The 17752-nt window shown below is 41.1% G+C and overlaps 1 protein-coding gene across 1 annotated transcript; it reads left to right on the top strand.

Annotated features, from left to right (window-relative positions):
* The first annotated feature begins 3498 nt into the window (after positions 1-3498).
* On the top strand, positions 3499-3939 carry LOC143598523 (uncharacterized). Its single transcript, XM_077076722.1, has one exon. It carries the CDS (start codon positions 3499-3501, stop codon positions 3937-3939), a length of 441 nt encoding a protein of 146 aa, XP_076932837.1.
* The last annotated feature ends 13813 nt before the right edge of the window (positions 3940-17752 follow it).

Raw genomic sequence — 17752 nt, 5'->3', positions numbered from 1 at the left:
CAACATATGGTGGCCGTCATGACGTGCACGTACTTCGAGATAGAATGTCGGGTTAATTTTGGATGGCACGCACTTCGAGGTTTCGTCGGTGTATGGCACAGATTACGAGGTGACAATTGTCGGGTCGGGGCACGAAAACCGAGGTAGTGAGAGAAATTTTCTAGAGAGAGAGTGGCTGTGGTGTGTGAATGAATGAGCCGTAACCCCTCCCTTTTATAGCTGATTTTGTACCGCGATGGGTCCTCTTCCTTGGCCGTCGCGTACCGCGACGCCACCATTTCTGCATGGGTGCCACGTGTTGACACGTGGCCTGCCACGTGTCCTTCCCTGCTGCCACGTGTCACCAGAGGGTGACACGTGTCCCTGAGTCATCACGGTCCATCGCGATACGCGATGGCCGTCTTCTTGGACTCATCGTGTAGCGCGATGGGTCCCTGAATAATATTTTTTTCATTTTCAGTCCTTTACCTTTTGTAGCTTGTCACTTCTTCTAATTGTCCAAAAATACTAAAGCGGCTCGCGGCGATGCGAGCGTGCAAAGTGCAAAGTGCGCCATCAAAGCGCCACATTGCGCCCATCGCCCAATGCCATTCGCCCGAGCCCGAGCCCGAGCCCGTGCGCGTGCGCGTCGGGTGCTTCGCACCCTACGCTAGGATCACTGGGTGCATGCTAAGCATATAAGAATATTATAATGGAAACTCTCTTCCTTATAAAGAGCTTCCATTTCTTTACCACTTTCCATGTGGGATGGAATTTCCTTATTCCATATCTTTACCATAAGATAACTTTATTTATGGGATATTTTATTTCCTTATAGAATGATATTGTTTTCTTTATTTAAATTTTTCCCAACACTTATTTTAGGGAGTTTTGATCCTTCAACTTTACTTAGTTGTCAAATTTGGATCGAAATTTTGGGGATGTTACAAGAACAGGCGAAAGAAATGAACGAACATGTTCAAGATCTCTTAAATGCCGAAATTATTCGTAAAATACAGTACCAGACTTGGGTGGCTAATCCAGTCATCGTTCCAAAGAGCAATGGAAATTGGCGAATGTGCGTCGAGTACAAAGATCTGAACAAGGCGTGCCCAAAAGATTGCTATCCGTTGCCGGAAATTGACCTTAAAGTAGACGCGGTAGCTCCTTTCAAGTTTAAGTGTATTCTTGATGCCTATAAAGGCTACCACCAGATTTATACTACATCAGGCGACGAAGACAAAACAACCTTTCGCACCGATCAGGGCACATTCTGTTACAAGATGATGCCCTTCGGTTTGAAGAACACGGGATGGATGAGGTGTTCAAAGGTCAGTCGGGCGAAATTTAGAAGTTTACATGGATGATTTGGTCATAAAGAGTACCGAAGAAGATCAGATGTTAAGAGACATAGAAGAAACATTCGAGACTCCAATACGAATCAATATGAAACTCAACCTGTGTAAATGTTCCTTCGGGATGGAGGAAGGGAAATATTTGGGTGTAATTGTAACGAATGCGGGTTTCAAAGCTAATCCAGACAAAGTCCAAGCGGTGGCCCGCATGCCTTCAACTTCCTCCCTCAAGGAAGTTCAGACACTTAACAGAAGGTTGGTGGCATTAAGTAGATTTTTGGCCAATCACGCGGCTAAGTCATATCCGTTTGTCTCAACTATGAGAAATTGCATCAAGAAAGCGCACTTCAAGTGGACCGCAGAAGCTGAACAAGCATTTCTAGAAGTCAAAAAGTGTTTGATGGAATTGCCTACTCTGACAGCACCACACCCAGGAGAACCCTTGACACTATACTTGTTGGCGTCTGATATCGCCATTGGGTCCGTGCTACTGACGGACAGAAATAATGTTCAAACACCAATCTATTATGTCAGTAGGACATTGACAGGGCCGGAAACCAGATATTCGATGCTCCAAAGATTGGTTCTAGCACTGGTCTATGCTGCCAGGCGCCTCCGCCGATATTTCCAGGGACACCCCATTAATGTGCTAACAGGGTATAAACTCAAGAATGTGTTAAGCAAGCCGGAATTGTCTGGGCGATTGGCGAAATGGGCCATCGAACTGGGTGAGCATGCAATTGAATACAAACCCAGACCAGCAATCAAAGGGCAAGTATTGGCGGACTTCGTCACTGAAGTTCTGCAACACAAAGAACAAGAATGCTTAGTTGAACAGCAACCCCAAGTACCTCCTGAACAAGGACAAGTTTGGTCGTTGCTCATGGACGGAGCCTCAAGCAACGAGGGATCTGGTGCAGGCCTTAGGCTAGTCAATCCCAAAGGTCATGAGTTTACTTATGCCATCAGGTTAGACTTCCAAAGCACTAACAACGAGGCGGAGTATGAAGCCTTTTTGGCAGGCTTACAAATAGCTAAGAAACTTGGGGTGAGACACCTAGAAGCGCGGGTGGACTCTATGTTGATTGCGGGACAAATTAATGGAACTTATGAAGCAAAAAAATGATGTAATGGCTTCATACTTGTCACAAGCAAAAGACTTGATCCTTCAATTCCTTTCATGTAAAGTAATTCATATAAAGAGAAGCGAAAACAAGTCGGCGGATACCCTTAGAAAATTGGCTCAACAAATTTCGAGCACTTCGCTAAGGACATTCACATTGAAGTTCTGGACCGACCATCCGTCCCACAGAATCAGGTTTTGGTAATTCAAATAGGCGTTGAATCTTGGACGGCACCGATCATGGCTTACTTGTCATCGGGAGTCCTGCTGGAAGAGAAGGCCGCGACCCGAAAGATAAGGCATAAGTCCTTGAACTACCAAATGCGCAATGGTTTTCTGTACTGAAGATCCTTCCTGGGTCCACTATTACGATGTGTGGACGCTGAAGACGCGAATGAACTGATAAGGGAAGTTCACGAAGGCATTTGTGGCCTTCACGTAGGCCCAAGAATGGTTGTAGCGAAACTTATGAACGTTGGGTATTACTGGCCAGGGATGCATTTGGATGCGGTACAAGAAATCAGGAAATGTGATTCTTGTCAACGCCACGCTCCCAATACGTTGCGACCAAAGAATGAACTTGTACCAGTAATGTCCGCTTGGCCTTTTCAAAAATGGGCTGTTGACATTATGAGACCTTTTCTAGAAGCCCCGGGACGAGTCATAGTTTTAATTGTGGCCATTAATTACTTCACCAAGTGGGTGGAAGCCAAACCAGTCGCATCCTTTATGGCATCAAGTGTCAAGAAATTCCTTTGGGAATTCATTATCTGTCGATTTGGTCTTCCGCGAGAACTTGTGAGTGACAACGGGACCCAGTTTGCGGATAGTGGGCTGCAAGAGTGATTGAAAGAACTTCAGGTCACCAAGATTTTCACATATTTAGCTCATCCGCAGGCCAATGGTCAGGTCGAACGGACTAACCGGACAATCAAAGAAGGGATTAAAGCAAGATTAGATACTAAACGAACGGGCTGGGTCGACGAACTGTCACATGTACTTTAGGCCTTTCGCACTCAGAAGAATTCAAGTAATTCTGAGATGCCATTCAGTTTAAGCTATGGCACTGAGGCCATGATCCCGACTGAAATCAGGGTTCCATCCCCACGAATTTTGATGATCAATGATAATGACAAAGAATTGTGGATCAACCTAGACCTCCTCGAAGAAATGAGGGACTTAGCATTGATCCGCGAGTATAACTATAAATGCCAGCTGCAGAAATATTATGACTCGCGGGTCCAAAAGTGCACATTCGATGCGGGAGACTTCGTCTTCCACAATAACGAAGCTTATAGTCAAGAGCGTCCGGGAAAGTTGGCCCCAACTTGGGAAGACCCTTACAAAGTTAAAGAAGTATTATCCAAGGGTGCTTACAAGTTAGAGAAGTTGGACGGGACTGAGATCCCAGAACTTGGAATGTGGCATATAGCAAGACTTACTGTTAACTATTTATTTTTGGCATGCGCGCCTATAGATTAGTAGAAAGACTTTTAATGTCATTGCTTGTAATTCAGTTTGGCTTACGCCTTTTTTATGTAAAGCTTTATTAATCCAACATTCTAGTTTCATGTAACATACATTTTCTGGTCCGCGTACCGGATGGGACTCATATGTCCTTACAACGAGCATCATGTAATCCTTTATTGACAAATAAGAAGATCCTACAAACACTTATATTATGAAGAATGAAACAAAGTGTACCGGATGAAACGAACTTCTTATTTATGTTCAAATGAGATTACAAGATATTAATGATGATTACAAGGAAGACGAATACACACAATTTACAAAAATATATAATTACAATGCCGCATCTTCGTTTTCCGCGTCTTCTTGATCTTCATCGTCAGTTGCAAGAAGCGCCTTCAACTGATCAATCCCATCCTCTTTATCCGCAAGCTTAGTTATCTGGTCTTCAATAGCAAACTTCAAGTCGTCATAAAGCTTCGTCTTCTCAGTAAAAATTTTAGTTGTGTCCTGGCCTTGCAAGGCAAATTCCTCGAGAGGCCTTTTCTCTTTTGCAAATCGGAGATGATTATGGATATAATGTTGTGTATAATGTATGAATGATATGTACGTATGTTATGAATGAACGTAGGAGATAGCCAGGTACAGAAGAAAGGGACTGAGCCCTAATAATACTCAAGGCAAAAAGGGACTGAGCCCTAATAATACTCAAGGCAGAAAGGGACTAAGCCCTAATAATACTCAAGGCAGAAAGAGACTGAGCCCTAATAATACTCAAGGCAGAAAAAGGGACTGAGCCCTAATAATACTCGAGGCAGTAGGGCGTAATGTTCTTTAAAACGTATAAGTATGTAAAGTATTGATAGATGAAAAGTATGTAAAGAAAGAATAAAAGAAAGAATGAAAGAAAGGATGTATATATATATATGTACGAAAGAAAGATGAGCAGGTTAAGAAAATAATATGTATCTTCGGATGCATATGTATAAGTAGGTGAAAGTATTGTATATTACCTGATTAACTAAAACTCACTCAGCGTAGCTGACTTTTAGTATGTACGCATGTGAGTAGAATGAGACAGCTGGCTTGAGCAAGGGCACATGGCAGAAGAATAAGAGTCTGGTATCTAAAGACTTAAGACGTTTATGTTTAATGTTATGATATTTTGAAAGACAAGAATGTTTATTTTAAGACAAGCCATGGATTTATATGTTATGTTTTATGAATGTTTAATGTTCCGCGAATGTTTTAATTAATTCTGATGTTCAGAACTGTGTTTATGAGTAACTCCAACGTCCCAAAGTAGGGCACCGGTAACGGGGTCTTACATTTACGGCCTTGGATTATCTCGCATTTGAATTATTTATCTTTTATAAGCTATCTTATGAATAAAGTTCCTTTTGTTTACATAGATTGTTAAAGTTTACTTTTATCTTATTTATTTTACCTTCATAAGTGATGTCTTCTTCAAATACTTATATTTTTGCGATGCCTTATTAAAATTCCACTGCAACTTTTGGAATCATTTTATACATTGATGTTTTCTAATTTAAAACTTCTTTAAAGTTTTGTTCCATAAAAAATCATGTTTTACTTAAATGTTTTATAACCCACACAATGGGACGAGTCATGTGGACCATCCGACGATCTAGGTAATTATGGATGCATACGTAATTACCAAAGTCCTGGCATGAAAATCATGATCCGAATAATTGTGTGTCATAACATAGAACCGTAAGTAGTTGAGATACGGTACAAATGCAAAGATGATAAGGACATGGTGGATACACCGCTAGTACATCTTATATATAAGTGTCCTTATCGGATTTTCATTTGGAGCGTTACTTCAACTATCTAAAGTTATGTATTTATTTAATTATTTATTTAATGGTGTTGCTATAGTATTCCTTAGTTTCGGGACGAAATTCCCTAAAGTATGGGAGACTGTAATAACACGGTTTTTCTCGTTTTGATTTACGAACTAGAACCCGACCCGTTTTGTTATTCGGATTATTTTAATCAATAAAGTTAAGTGTCGTTTATTAGTTAATCGTTATTTATTTAAATAAACGTATCATATATGAAAATCAGTTATATTATTATCCATCTTATTCATCTAACCCGTTTATACTTGGATCCAAACCAAACCCGAACCCAAAACGTTTAATACAAACCCTAGTTATTTCTTGAGCCCAAGTCCATCAACCAAAGTCTAATTAGGTGTTTCTAAACCTTAATTCGCATCTAGCCGACCTAATCCCTCATTTAATTTCGTTTAGAAGGATCCAGAATATGGGCCGCAACTTATTACTCGCGCTATAAACCCTAATATCGGATTTCTATATAAACGATCATTAGAATTCAATTAAAAGCGCACATATAATCCTCTCACCATCGCAAACGATAACCCTATCAATAATGTAACACCCTCAAAATCCACTAACGGAGTTTTACCGTCAGAGGGTGTGAACTAACAGGATCGGAATCATTAGTTATAATCAAACCATAAAACAAAGTTTCAAAACCATGAAAACGTTTACGAGTAATCAAATGCGGAAGCGTAAAACCATAGAAACCAATGTTGCGTCACGCAGGACGACTTAAAACCCAGTGATAACAGTTTAAAATAAGTATGCATAATTAAAAGTGTTTCAAGCAATGCATGTTCCTAAACCGCGCGCCCGCCTCGGCTACCTGAGAATAACATACTAAAAGTGTCAACACAAGGTTGATGAGTCCACAAGTTATATAAAAATAAAGCGTTTAGCGTTTGCGTTCAGCGTTTTGCGTTACAGCGTTTTGCGTTACCAGATAGTGTTATGTCAATTATATATCTATAGGTAGCTAGCCTATAAAACAAGTATTACTAAGTGTTCGACACCGAAGCTGACTGTTTATCATTTGCCTTGCCACCAGATCATCCAGGCCATGGTATGTGTTTAGCCAAGATTACACCCGCTCGACTTCCAGTCGAGTTTAGCGTTGGGTGGGGTTTGTCAAACCCAGTAGTACTACTCAACAATGACTCGCTATTATCCAATATTAAACGGTTAGATGTGAATGAAGGACTTTAGTTAACGCGTTTGCCACTTAGTCTTTACAAGTGATATATAATCTATATTAACAAAATCTTAAATGCGTTTCGGAGTATGTTATCTCCCCCAAGTGAAAAGCGTTTAAAAAGTTTAAAAAGGGGAAAGTGAAACTCACTGTTTGCGAAGAAATTCCCAAATTAAATCACCAAGATGCGCGTCACAGAAAAACTCTCTCTAGCGTTCTAAAACAACAAAGAGATTTTTCTAAGTGTCGGAATATTATCGAGTCTCTAGACCCGGCACATAATACCTATGCACATAACATGTTTCGTGTTTCGTTTGTGAATCGTGTGTGACTTTAACAAATGTATTTGTGATACGTTACATGTGTAAGCAATTATATACGTGTCATGTATTCATAAAGTACATCACTAGCAATTACTCCCTGTAAGGGCATTTTGGTCAACAAATAACAATTAACTAGCCATTATTCCCCATGAGGGCAATTTGGTCAAATCATGACAATCAATTAGCAATTATTCCCCGCAAGGGCATTTTGGTCAAAACATAACAATTATATAGCAAGTATCATGTTTCATGCATTTTCACACAATTCAGCAGCTAGTTTCACCGAGACAGAAATTCTACTTGAAAGATTGTACTATTCCACCGATCATAGCATCTCAATTAATTTACCAAAAATCATCACAGAAGAACATATGTCTTAGGCTTCCAGAACATATTTTATTATATTTTTATTCCACATAGTTTTCTCACAATCATCAAATCATTACAGCAAACTCATAACAGTCAAATTCATGCGCAACAGAATGTTATTTAAAATTTCCGTTAAACGAAAACTCCAATAAATGCAAGACCACTTGGGTTAGGTTCCTAACTCAATGAGTCAACTTCCAGAAGTGGAACCAACCCAATTGGTCTCGTAGTTCATGAGATATAACATTTACAAAACAACCTAACAGCAGGTCTAGCAGCTCAGCTTTGCACAACGTTTTTGTAAAATCATAAAAGTTAACTTCTACACGTCCAAAAATTGCAAATTTATATTATTTAGAAACTAGACTCAACCTAGTTTACTGTAGTATCAATAATCTCAACCAATTTTCACATTTACAACTCGTTACAGTCAATTAAACATCAGTAACACAATCTGTCCAGAAACTGTTTGCATCCAAACTCAACATATCAACTATCTATGGGCCATCATGCATTCATATAACACTCTAGACTCCATAATCACTACCCATGCACATCAATTACACATTACATACATGATTAGGGTTTTTGTTTGAACTCAAATCAAAGAAACAACAATCAACATGTAACAATATCAATTCTAGTTATCAAATCATCATCAATACATCATCCAATCAAACAAAATCATATGAACACACAACCATATAAAAATCGGCAGCTAGGGTTTGTAATTAACCCAATAAACATCAAAATCAAGTATAAAGGATGCATAGGATAGTCGTTTATACCTTCCTAGCACCTTAATCTTCGATCAAAAGTTGAAATTGATGGTTGTATGTGTTTTATTGGTGACGGCAGCCAAGGGAGATGGAGGGGAGGGTCCGATCGGGATTGTGGGGGAAAGAAATAAGTTAGGGTTTAGTTATTAGTATTATTTATAATAATAATAAGTTACACTCAAGTCCCTCCACTTTCAATTGTTGTTTTTCTAACTTAAATAACTAGTTTACATCTTGAGTTAACGTTTATAACCATGTTATCACATAACACATAAGTCTAACATATAATTATCACATAATTACTGTTTTGACGTTTTTCGTTTATTCATCAATCGTTTGCGTCAACTCGTTTGCGTTTCGGTGCAATTCCCGAAAGACTACACATGTAGTAAGTGTTAAGCGTCATTTAAACCCTAGTTTAAATGTAATGAGGTGTGCGTTATAGATTCAGTGATCTTAAGTTTGAATTGACGGAGTTGAGTTAACGGAGTTAACCTAAAATTGACGATTGTCACATCATTCCCATGTTAAAGAATTTTCGTCCCGAAAATTTGAGTCAAGTCGTGATGAGTGTCTGAAAAAGTAAGAAAAATTTTCAGTTTGTCATATCATCCCCTAGTAGAAAGAAATTTCGTCCCGAAATTTAATTCATACCTCCGGTGATTTCTGACGGTTAGCCGGGTTTCGCGGTTTTCTGTGTTTGGTCAGCCCTTCAAAAAGGTGAGGATACTTTTTCATCATTTGATCCTCGCGTTCCTACGTGAACTCCGATCCACGTCTCGAGTTCTAACGAACTTTAACGATTGGAATTTTGCTGTGCTTGAGCGTTTTGGTTTCCTAATCCAAAACTTCAACTGGTTCTTCAATGAAACGTAACTGTTCATCAACTTGCAGTTCCTCCAAAGGGACTACTTGGGTTTCATCGGATAAGCATTTCTTCAAATTGGACACGTGAAAAACATTGTGTACGCCATTGAGTTCCGTTGGTAGGTCCAGTCGGTACGCCACCGGACTAATGCGCTCAGTTATTCGATAAGGACCAACATATCGTGGGTTGAGTTTGTTTCGCTTACCAAAGCGAACCACACCTTTCCAAGGTGAGACTTTAAGTAACACTTGGTCATTCACTTGAAATTCGAGAGGCTTTCGGCGCTTGTCGGCGTAACTCTTTTCGCGATCTCGTGCTGCTGCCATGCGATTTCGGATTTGAACAATCTTTTCCGAAGTTTCGAGTACCAGTTCTGGACCAGTGATTTGGCTGTCACCCACCTCTACCCAGCAGAGTGGTGATCGACACTTCCGTCCGTACAGCGCTTCAAACGGCGCTGCTTTAATACTTGCGTGGTAGCTGTTATTATACGAAAACTCTACCAAAGGTAAGTGAGGTTCCCAACTTTTTCCGAAATCCAACACACATGCACGCAACATGTCCTCTAAGGTCTGAATAGTTCGTTCACTTTGCCCATCCGTCTGAGGATGGTATGTTGTGCTCATATCAAGACGGGTGCCTAGTGCGCTTTGTAGCGACTTCCAAAAGTGCGAAGTGAAACGAGAATCTCGATCAGAAATGATTGAGACAGGCACTCCGTGTCTAGACACCACTTCTTTCATGTAAACACGAGTCAGTCTCTCCATTTTGTCTGATTCCTTAATCTCTAAGAAGTGTGCAGACTTAGTCAACCGGTCGACGATCACCCAGATGGTATCGCATCCCGTCGGTGTCTTAGGTAGACCCGTAATAAAATCTATTGAGATGCGTTCCCATTTCCACATTGGGAGTTCCGGTTGTTGTAGTAGGCCAGATGGTTTCTGGTATTCTACTTTGACTCTGGCACAAGTCAAGCACTTGCTCACGTAGGTGGCAATGTCGGCTTTCATGTTCGGCCACCAGTAAAGTGCCTTTAAATCATGATACATTTTATCTGAGCCAGGGTGGATAGAATATCGGGACTTGTGAGCTTCGTCCATCACTAGAGTTCTCAACTCTCCGTATCGTGGAACCCAAATCCGGTTCTCAAAATATCGGACCCCGTCCGATTTGGTTTCAAGTTGCTTGTTCATGCCCCGCATGAGTTTTGATGGAAGATCATCATCTTTCAAAGCTTCGAGTTGCGCCTCGCGAATTTGATCGGGTGAGTTGCAATGCTCGCACTCGCCTGGGTTTATCTGTTTCTTTTCTGCTGAGAGCGTCGGCCACTACATTGGCCTTGCCAAGGTGGTACTTGATGGCACAATCATAATCCTTAAGCAGCTCGACCCAACGACGCTGTCGCATGTTCAGCTCCTTCTGATCGTAGATATGTTGGAGACTCTTGTGGTCGGTGTAAATGGTAAACTTGGTACCGTACAAGTAATGCCTCCATATCTTAAGGGCAAACACCACAGCTCCGAGTTCCAAATCATGGGTCGTGTAGTTCTTCTCGTGAAGCCGTAGTTGTTGAGAGACGTAAGCTATAACCTTCTTGAGTTGCATCAGCACACAGCCGAGTCCTTGTATCGATGCGTCACAATGTACCTCAAAATTTTCCGTTCCCTCGGGGAGGGCTAGAATAGGAGCGCTACAGAGTTTGGTTTTCAACAGTTGAAAAGCGGATTCTTGCGCGTCACCCCAATTGTACTTAGTGCCTTTGTGAATCAAAGCGGTGAGGGGTTGAGCAATCTTTGAAAATCCCTCGATGAAACGTCGGTAGTAGCCGGCCAGTCCTAGGAATTGCCGCACCTCAGTCGGAGTCTTAGGTGCTTCCCAGTCTTTGATGGCCTCTACCTTACCGGGATCGACATGGATACCATTCTCGTTGATCACATGTCCTAAAAAGTGAACCTCGCGAAGCCAAAACTCACATTTCGAGAGTTTAGCATACAGTTGTTCCATCTTCAATAACTCCAGGATTACCCTTAATTGTTCTTCATGGTCAGCTTCGTTCTTGGAGTAGACGAGAATGTCATCAATGAAAACAATCACAAACTTGTCGAGGCACGCCTTGCATACTCGATTCATGAGATCCATAAATACGGCTGGTGCGTTGGTTAGTCCAAAAGGCATAACCGAAAACTCATAATGACCATACCGTGTTCTGAAAGCCGTCTTTGAAATATCTTTCTCGCGCATTCTTAGTTGGTGGTAACCAGATCGCAGATCGATCTTCGAGTAATAACTCGATCCTTGAAGCTGGTCAAACAAATCATCAATTCGGGGTAGAGGATAACGGTTCTTGACCGTCACCTTGTTCAACTCCCGGTAGTCGATGCACATGCGGAAAGTCCCGTCTTTCTTTCGGACAAATAAGACAGGGGCTCCCCATGGCGATGAGCTAGGTCGGATAAAACCCTTATCCAACAAATCTTGCAACTGAGTGGACAACTCCTGAAGCTTCGCCGGTGCGAGCCGATACGGGGCTCGTGCTATGGGTGCTGCACCGGGTGTTAACTCGATTTGGAATTCGACTTGTCGTATAGGAGGGAGTCCAGGAAAATCCTCCGGGAAAACTTCCGGAAAATCTCGCACAATCGGTATATCTTCAATTCGCTTCTCCTCCGCGGGTTTCTCAACAATATGCGCCAGAATTGCTGGATGACCCTTTCGTAGATACTTCTGCGCCTTCATGAGGGTAATGACGCTGGTGGTCATGCCGCTTCTCTCACCTTGGACCGAAATGATCTCGCCGGAAGGGGTAGTAATGTGAACTATCTTGTCGTGACATATAATCTCCGCTCGGTTCTCGGATAACCAGTCCATGCCGACCACGACATCGAAACTACTAAGCGTAAAAGGGATAAGGTCGATATCAAAAACATGACCTGACAGTTTTAACTTACATCCCGCAAGTACATGAGTCGTTACTATAGTCTTACCGTCAGCTAATTCAACAGGAAACTTAGCATCTAACGGAGTTGGAGTTAGGTCTAAGAGTTGACTAAAGGCTTTCGACACAAAACTCCTATCAGCTCCAGTGTCAAACAATACAGAAGCAAAACAATCGTTCACAGGGAACTTACCAGTCACCACGTACGGATCATTGCGGGCTTGACCCGACCCAATAACAAAAGCTCTTCCTTTACCATTGTTTCCACCACCACTGCCACTTCCATTACCTCCATTGTTGTCGTTCTGTTTCAGCTTAGGGCAGTCTTTCTTAAAATGGCCCTCTTAACCACACTCAAAACATCCCTTAGTCGTCATAGGTGGTTTAGGAGCACCCTTTGCCGCAAGGTCTCCTCTACACTCCTTCGCCTGGTGACCCATCTTTCCGCATCTCTGACACTTGACACAGTCACATGGGCCAACATGATGATAGTTGCACCTATTGCACTTCGGATATTTCCCAGCATATCCGCTCGAATCCTGCCCGCTACCGTTATTATTGTTGTTGTGATTCTGATTATTGAAGCTCCGAGTGAATTCGGGCTTACGGTAGTGTTGTTGCGGTGGGAGGTTCGAGGATGAGGATCTGGTGTTGTCAAACTTTCTCTTTCCGCTGCTCGGGTTGCTGTTGCTGTTGTTGTTATTACTCGGGTTGTCACGGGCTTTAGTGGTTGAACCCCTAGGTGGTAACGCACCTTGGGTCACAGCCTGATCCGTCAGTTTGTGAGCTAAATGGATCGCTTGTTGTATCGTGGCTGGTCTGGAAGACGTCACCATGCCCTGAATCTGCAGTGCTAACCCATCAATATACATTTCAATCCTCTTACTCGGCGGATCTACCATCCGCGGACACATCACCGCTAACTCGTGAGAACGGGTAGTGTAGGCTTCGATTTCTGAGCCCACCATCTTCAGTGACCAAAATTCTGACTCTAACTTTGAAATCTCTTCTCTCGGACAGTACTCTTCTCGCATCATGTTTTTGAACTCCTCCCAGTTCATCGCGTTAGCCAGTTCCAATCCAAGGATCTGCACGTTCGAATTCCACCAAGTGAGGGCAGAATCCTCAAGTGTTCCAGCAGCGAATTTGACCCTACTGGCAGGGGGACAATTGCACATCTCAAATGCCGACTCGGCCTTCTCAGCCCAACGCAGGAAGCCTATAGCTCCCTCAGTGCCCTTAAACGAACTGGGCTTGCAGTCAAGGTACACGTTCTTATTGGACCTCCAGCTTGGTTCTGGACATGTGCGGCAAGAGCGGCCGCCGCGTGGTCGTTCAGCAGAGTTTGGAGTTCTGCTGCAGTCAGGTTGATGTTACCACGTCCGTGTCCAGCGTTTCTTCCAGCCATCTAGGTATTATCATCCCGAGATGTCGTCGCCTGAGGACACGTCCGAGTGTGCCTCTGGCTCAGCCAGTTCTTCCTCCGGTTCCTCCTCGGGATTTTCCTCGGTTTCCCCTTCAGGCTCTACCTCAGGTTCCGCTGCGTTCTGAGCAATTTGCGTTTGTAAGACATCGCAACGCGCTAGAGCTATCCCGGTTCGGGTCCTTGCCTCTTGGAGTTGCTCTTGCAAGTCTATCATCTCGGCTTGCATCTTTCTCATAATCTTCATCTGTTGATCACTAGCCTCTTGCATTTCCTTCCTTGCCGCTGCCATGCGGGCAATCTCCTCCTTAGTCTCGGTTCCGTCTTTTAACAGTCCAGAAACGTTCGCTCTAGTATAGCGCATGTAATCAACGTCACGCTCCAAACAAGAAACAACAGCTGCGAGAACACGCTCTACAGGTTCGGTTATGGGTGGTAGGGTGTTGGGGTAAGTAGGATGGTTCGGGTGAGGTAATGGGGGAACTTGTTCACGATAGATCATACGTCTAATCATATTAGGGTACCAATCCCAGCTAACTTCGTTTTCGTACATGCCTCCGGATAAGCGATACCTCTTCGGTGCGGGAGCTTCGAGTTCCGGGACTACTCGGGGCGGCGATGCGGTAGGTAACTGCGGTTCCTTCCCGTGAGAATGAGTCATCGGATCGGATGATGATGCGGGTGGCGTCAACATCTCTACAGGTAAGCCGTGTATGCTCGCGCGTATGAGTGAAAGAGGTAAAGAGATAAGATAACAAAGACTACACAAATCTATGCAGTGCGTATCATTATAACTAATGGGTCATCGCGGTTATAGTCTAGTATGCATGCAATTTCTAGTTCGCTATAACCAATGGCTCTGATACCAATCTGTCACACCCTCAAAATCCACTAACGGAGTTTTACCGTCAGAGGGTGTGAACTAACAGGATCGGAATCATTAGTTATAATCAAACCATAAAACAAAGTTTCAAAACCATGAAAACGTTTACGAGTAATCAAATGCGGAAGCGTAAAACCATAGAAACCAATGTTGCGTCACGCAGGACGACTTAAAACCCAGTGATAACAGTTTAAAATAAGTATGCATAATTAAAAGTGTTTCAAGCAATGCATGTTCCTAAACCGCGCGCCCGCCTCGGCTACCTGAGAATAACATACTAAAAGTGTCAACACAAGGTTGATGAGTCCACAAGTTATATAAAAATAAAGCGTTTAGCGTTTGCGTTCAGCGTTTTGCGTTACAGCGTTTTGCGTTACCAGATTGTGTTATGTCAATTATATATCTATAGGTAGCTAGCCTATAAAACAAGTATTACTAAGTGTTCGACACCGAAGCTGACTGTTTATCATTTGCCTTGCCACCAGGTCATCCAGGCCATGGTATGTGTTTAGCCAAGATTACACCCGCTCGACTTCCAGTCGAGTTTAGCGTTGGGTGGGGTTTGTCAAACCCAGTAGTACTACTCAACAATGACTCGCTATTATCCAATATTAAACGGTTAGATGTGAATGAAGGACTTTAGTTAACGCGTTTGCCACTTAGTCTTTACAAGTGATATATAATCTATATTAACAAAATCTTAAATGCGTTTCGGAGTATGTTATCTCCCCCAAGTGAAAAGCGTTTAAAAAGTTTAAAAAGGGGAAAGTGAAACTCACTGTTTGCGAAGAAATTCCCAAATTAAATCACCAAGATGCGCGTCACAGAAAAACTCTCTCTAGCGTTCTAAAACAACAAAGAGATTTTTCTAAGTGTCGGAATATTATCGAGTCTCTAGACCCGGCACATAATACCTATGCACATAACATGTTTCGTGTTTCGTTTGTGAATCGTGTGTGACTTTAACAAATGTATTTGTGATACGTTACATGTGTAAGCAATTATATACGTGTCATGTATTCATAAAGTACATCACTAGCAATTACTCCCTGTAAGGGCATTTTGGTCAACAAATAACAATTAACTAGCCATTATTCCCCATGAGGGCAATTTGGTCAAATCATGACAATCAATTAGCAATTATTCCCCGCAAGGGCATTTTGGTCAAAACATAACAATTATATAGCAAGTATCATGTTTCATGCATTTTCACACAATTCAGCAGCTAGTTTCACCGAGACAGAAATTCTACTTGAAAGATTGTACTATTCCACCGATCATAGCATCTCAATTAATTTACCAAAAATCATCACAGAAGAACATATGTCTTAGGCTTCCAGAACATATTTTATTATATTTTTATTCCACATAGTTTTCTCACAATCATCAAATCATTACAGCAAACTCATAACAGTCAAATTCATGCGCAACAGAATGTTATTTAAAATTTCCGTTAAACGAAAACTCCAATAAATGCAAGACCACTTGGGTTAGGTTCCTAACTCAATGAGTCAACTTCCAGAAGTGGAACCAACCCAATTGGTCTCGTAGTTCATGAGATATAACATTTACAAAACAACCTAACAGCAGGTCTAGCAGCTCAGCTTTGCACAACGTTTTTGTAAAATCATAAAAGTTAACTTCTACACGTCCAAAAATTGCAAATTTATATTATTTAGAAACTAGACTCAACCTAGTTTACTGTAGTATCAATAATCTCAACCAATTTTCACATTTACAACTCGTTACAGTCAATTAAACATCAGTAACACAATCTGTCCAGAAACTGTTTGCATCCAAACTCAACATATCAACTATCTATGGGCCATCATGCATTCATATAACACTCTAGACTCCATAATCACTACCCATGCACATCAATTACACATTACATACATGATTAGGGTTTTTGTTTGAACTCAAATCAAAGAAACAACAATCAACATGTAACAATATCAATTCTAGTTATCAAATCATCATCAATACATCATCCAATCAAACAAAATCATATGAACACACAACCATATAAAAATCGGCAGCTAGGGTTTGTAATTAACCCAATAAACATCAAAATCAAGTATAAAGGATGCATAGGATAGTCGTTTATACCTTCCTAGCACCTTAATCTTCGATCAAAAGTTGAAATTGATGGTTGTATGTGTTTTATTGGTGACGGCAGCCAAGGGAGATGGAGGGGAGGGTCCGATCGGGATTGTGGGGGAAAGAAATAAGTTAGGGTTTAGTTATTAGTATTATTTATAATAATAATAAGTTACACTCAAGTCCCTCCACTTTCAATTGTTGTTTTTCTAACTTAAATAACTAGTTTACATCTTGAGTTAACGTTTATAACCATGTTATCACATAACACATAAGTCTAACATATAATTATCACATAATTACTGTTTTGACGTTTTTCGTTTATTCATCAATCGTTTGCGTCAACTCGTTTGCGTTTCGGTGCAATTCCCGAAAGACTACACATGTAGTAAGTGTTAAGCGTCATTTAAACCCTAGTTTAAATGTAACGAGGTGTGCGTTATAGATTCAGTGATCTTAAGTTTGAATTGACGGAGTTGAGTTAACGGAGTTAACCTAAAATTGACGATTGTCACAAATAATCATATTAACTTTGCCGTTTTATTGCTCGTTCGTCATCGTTCTTGGCCGGAACCTGTGTGAACCAATTAAGCCATCTCCGATTGTCGTTTGAGGTAATTGATTACTGCATTTTGATCGAGATTTCATGTAGAACAAAAGCCCTAACATCAATTGAGTTAACGTTAACAGATTAATCGAGATATAATTTCTAGGGTTTGAATGTTCTAACTATTACTTTCAACTGTTTTATATATTTATTGGAAACTGAATTCAAAACCGTCTGTTGGTTAATGCTTGTGTATTGTAGGGCAGAGGTCACGGGATTGATCCCCTCAGCACCCGTTTTTTTTGGGACTTGTTTATTCTTTTAAAAATCATTTAAACTAGTATATTATTAATAACAATAACCAATTAAACTTATTTTAATGAAAACCGACTTGCTAATACTTGTTTTTCTCACGTTTTCATTTATATATATATGTATACAAGCATATATGTATGTATATATATAATAACTTAAAAACTAATATTTTGAATGTGTATAAAACAAGTAAACCATGTATATTTATAAAATTTAAAAGTAA

This window comes from Bidens hawaiensis, unplaced genomic scaffold (assembly GCF_021521415.1).
Source record: "Bidens hawaiensis isolate Kalapana, Puna unplaced genomic scaffold, B.hawaiensis_p1.1 tig00050481_1, whole genome shotgun sequence".
NCBI lineage: Eukaryota > Viridiplantae > Streptophyta > Magnoliopsida > Asterales > Asteraceae > Bidens > Bidens hawaiensis.
The sequence above is the reverse complement of the archived record's forward strand: the minus strand, read 5'-3'. Positions and strand labels throughout refer to the sequence as shown.

Excerpts from the sequence above, each read along its gene's own strand:
- LOC143598523 (XM_077076722.1), top strand. The coding sequence starts at position 3,499 with ATGCCATTCAGTTTAAGCTATGGCACTGAGGCCATGATCCCGACTGAA.